The sequence below is a fragment of the Rhea americana genome, unplaced genomic scaffold (assembly GCF_003343005.1).
Source record: "Rhea americana isolate MKP2758 unplaced genomic scaffold, rheAme1 scaffold_744, whole genome shotgun sequence".
NCBI lineage: Eukaryota > Metazoa > Chordata > Aves > Rheiformes > Rheidae > Rhea > Rhea americana.
Window position 1 is genome coordinate 2,201 of NW_028186917.1, and position 2,750 is coordinate 4,950.

Sequence of the window (2,750 nt, forward strand, 5' to 3'; positions counted from 1 at the left end):
AGCAGCTGGCGGGCGCCGGCCCCGGGCGCAGCCGGCTCCGTCGGCAGCAGGGCGGCGGCAGGCATGAAAGGAGGCCGAGGGCGCCGAGCCGTTTGCCAAGCGGGGCCGCGCAGCGTGCGTAGCGGTGACGGGAGCTGTGCGCCGGGGCACGGCGGTCCCGAGCGGAGGTGCGCAGAGCCCGCGGGCCTCGTCCAGCACGGCGCGCGCAGGGCCGGGGCGGCAGCACCCCGTGTGCTCTGAATATCGAGCTTTGCAGGCTCAGCAGCACCGCGCTTTGGTGCAGTTCGTGCTGGTTGCCCGCCGGGGCTGGCAAGCGTGTCCGGCGCGCTCCTCGCGGACGACAGCCCTTCTGGTGCCGTCTGCACCCTCTTCCGCGGCTCTTCTGGGCTCACGGCGCCGCGACCCGCCGGGCTCTCCAGGGCCGCGGCCGCAGCACCGAGGAGGGTTGCCAGCCGCAGGCTCACCCTGGGTGGGGGGATGGGGGTCCTGGTGGGATGTGGGAATGCTCCAGCTGGCCCAGCGCATGGCCATGGATTTCCGGGCGGATTTGCACACGTCTGGCAGTGACCCAGCAGGCAGCAGCCCAGGCACCCGCAGCCTCGCACAGGCACTGCCGTCTCGCGTCTGCACAAGCAGGAGCCACCAGCGCAGTCCAGACATTGACACCTGCGCGGTGCAGGTCTCACCCCAGGCACCTCGAAATCTCTGGGTGATAGAGAAATCTTTTGAAAATAGGGTTAATTTACCATATTCCTTGCAATTCTAATAAAACACCTGCAAGGCCCTGCACTAAGGGACCCCAGGCCAGCGAGCACCTCGTCCCAGGCAGCACCAGGGCAGCCAGGGGTGCACTGGGCTCACCCGGCTCCGGGCGAGGCTGAGCGTGGCCCTGCCGCTGCTCGGGGAGGGAGCAGCCCACCCCTGCCATCCTGCACTGCCYCGCACTGTCCCATGCCCTGCTCTGCTTCCCTTCCTGTGCTTCCAGCAAGGACATCGTTCACCCCCTGAGGAGGGAGGGGGGCACGTGCCAAGAAGGTGGCACTGCAGGGTGAGGGAGGTTCCCCCAAGCAGGCACCAAGTGGCACAGGCACAGCAGCCCCCAGGCCGTGCCCCCATCCCAGGATCACCGATGGGCTCACACTTGGGCTGCATCATGCACTGGGGGGCTGCACTGTGCGCCAGGGGGGCTCACACTTGGGCTGCATCCCACACCTGCGAAGGCTGCAGGGAGCCAGCCCTTCCCCGGGGTCCTAGGTGCTGTGTGGGATGCAGGACTCAGCGAAACCATCCCCAAAGGCCAGCTCAGCCCCAGGGTTGGGGTAGGAGTGGGGTCTCCTGCCCGGGACTGGAGCCCCGCGCATGTGCCTCTGCCAAGCTGGGCTGCGTCAGGCGGGGCCTCCCATCACCGGGATGAGGGAGAAGGAGTTGCTGATCCATGTCTGGAGCCTCATGGTCCTCAGCCCCACAAGCTCTCTCCCTTATCTGATTCCCATAACAATGAGGCCCAGGGCACTGGCAGGTTTCCCCTGGGAGATGCTGCAAAGCTTTAACCCTCTGCTCCTCAGTGGCAGCCCTGGTTCTGGAGGGGACCTGCGTGCACAAAGTGAACACGTCAGTGCTACAGGGTGCTCCCTCCCCAGCACCCTGGCCAGTGCCCATGTCCAGCCTGGGCCTGGGCCCAGGACTTTCCCCTGGTCTGTGCATGGGTCTGCCCAGGCTCTGTGCCTGGGCCTGTGCATGGGTCTGTGCCCAGGTCTGTCCTGGGCAGGTGCCCTGGTCTGTCCCCTGGTCCGTGCACGGGTGTGTGCCCAAGGTCTGGCCAGGGTCTATGCCTGGGTCATCCAGGGTCTGTGCCTGGCTCCGTGCGCAGGTCTGTGCCCAGCTCTGTGCCCAGGTGCATCCCCAGCTCTGTCCCAGGCCTGTGCTCGGGTCTGCCTCTAGCTGYGTGCAGGGGTCTGTGCCTGGGTCGGTGCCCGTGCCGCGCAGCCACTGCCCAGCTGGGGCTGTGTGGGCYGAGGGCCTGCAGCTGCCACAGCCCTGTGTCCACTCCCACCCCCGCGCTGCCCCCAGCTGTGTGCACCTCTCCCCAGGGACCCACAGCAGCAGGGGGATTTCTGCTGTTTCCCTTTGCTCTGTRTTGCTTCTAGACTTGGTCAGCCAGTACTTTCCTTATATTTTCATCAAAAACTCCAGAAACTGGTTGCTGCTGCACTGTGACGGTGTTGCACCCATCACCTGGCCCATTTTTCAGCGTGGTCCCGAGGTGCAGCTCGAGCCAGCACGCTGGGACCAGGAATGGCTCCCGCCRCCCCCCACTCCTTGGAGTGACGACCCGAGCCTCCAGACTGCCCAGTGCTCACGCAAGAGCGGCAAACACCGCTGGAGCCGGCGCGGCTGGGGCGGCAGAGGCGCCGCGCGCAGCGGGGAGATAAGCGGGTGTGATGCGGGTCGGCCGCTGCCAGGCTGGGTCACGACGGGGAGCCCAGCGCCTCGCGGGGCAACATCAAAAGCTGCGCAAAGCGCTGGAAAAGGGCAGAGAGCCGCAGCCGGCAGCCCGGGGGGGGGGGCGCAGGGGCCCGGGTGCTGCGTCCCGGGAGCCAGGGAAGAGGCCAGTTCCCGTGCGAAGCCGGGCGCGGGTCCCTCGGGGGCGCAGGCGGACGGGGCCGTCGGGGCTGAGCCCCCCGCGCTGCAAGCGCTCCGGCTGCGGGGGGCTTCGCTGCCCGCCGGGCGCGCGGCGCTTTGCACCGCGC

At 67.9% G+C, this 2,750-nt stretch overlaps 1 protein-coding gene across 1 annotated transcript in view; it reads left to right on the plus strand.

The window, feature by feature from the left end:
* The first annotated feature begins 2,441 nt into the window (after positions 1-2,441).
* The window catches only part of LOC146585907 (rheacalcin-1), a 2,485-nt gene continuing 2,176 nt past the window's right edge, over positions 2,442-2,750 (plus strand). The window contains exon 1 of the mRNA XM_085322139.1: positions 2,442-2,447. Coding sequence (XP_085178265.1) covers positions 2,442-2,447 — 6 coding nt within the window. The remainder of the gene's footprint in view (positions 2,448-2,750) is intronic.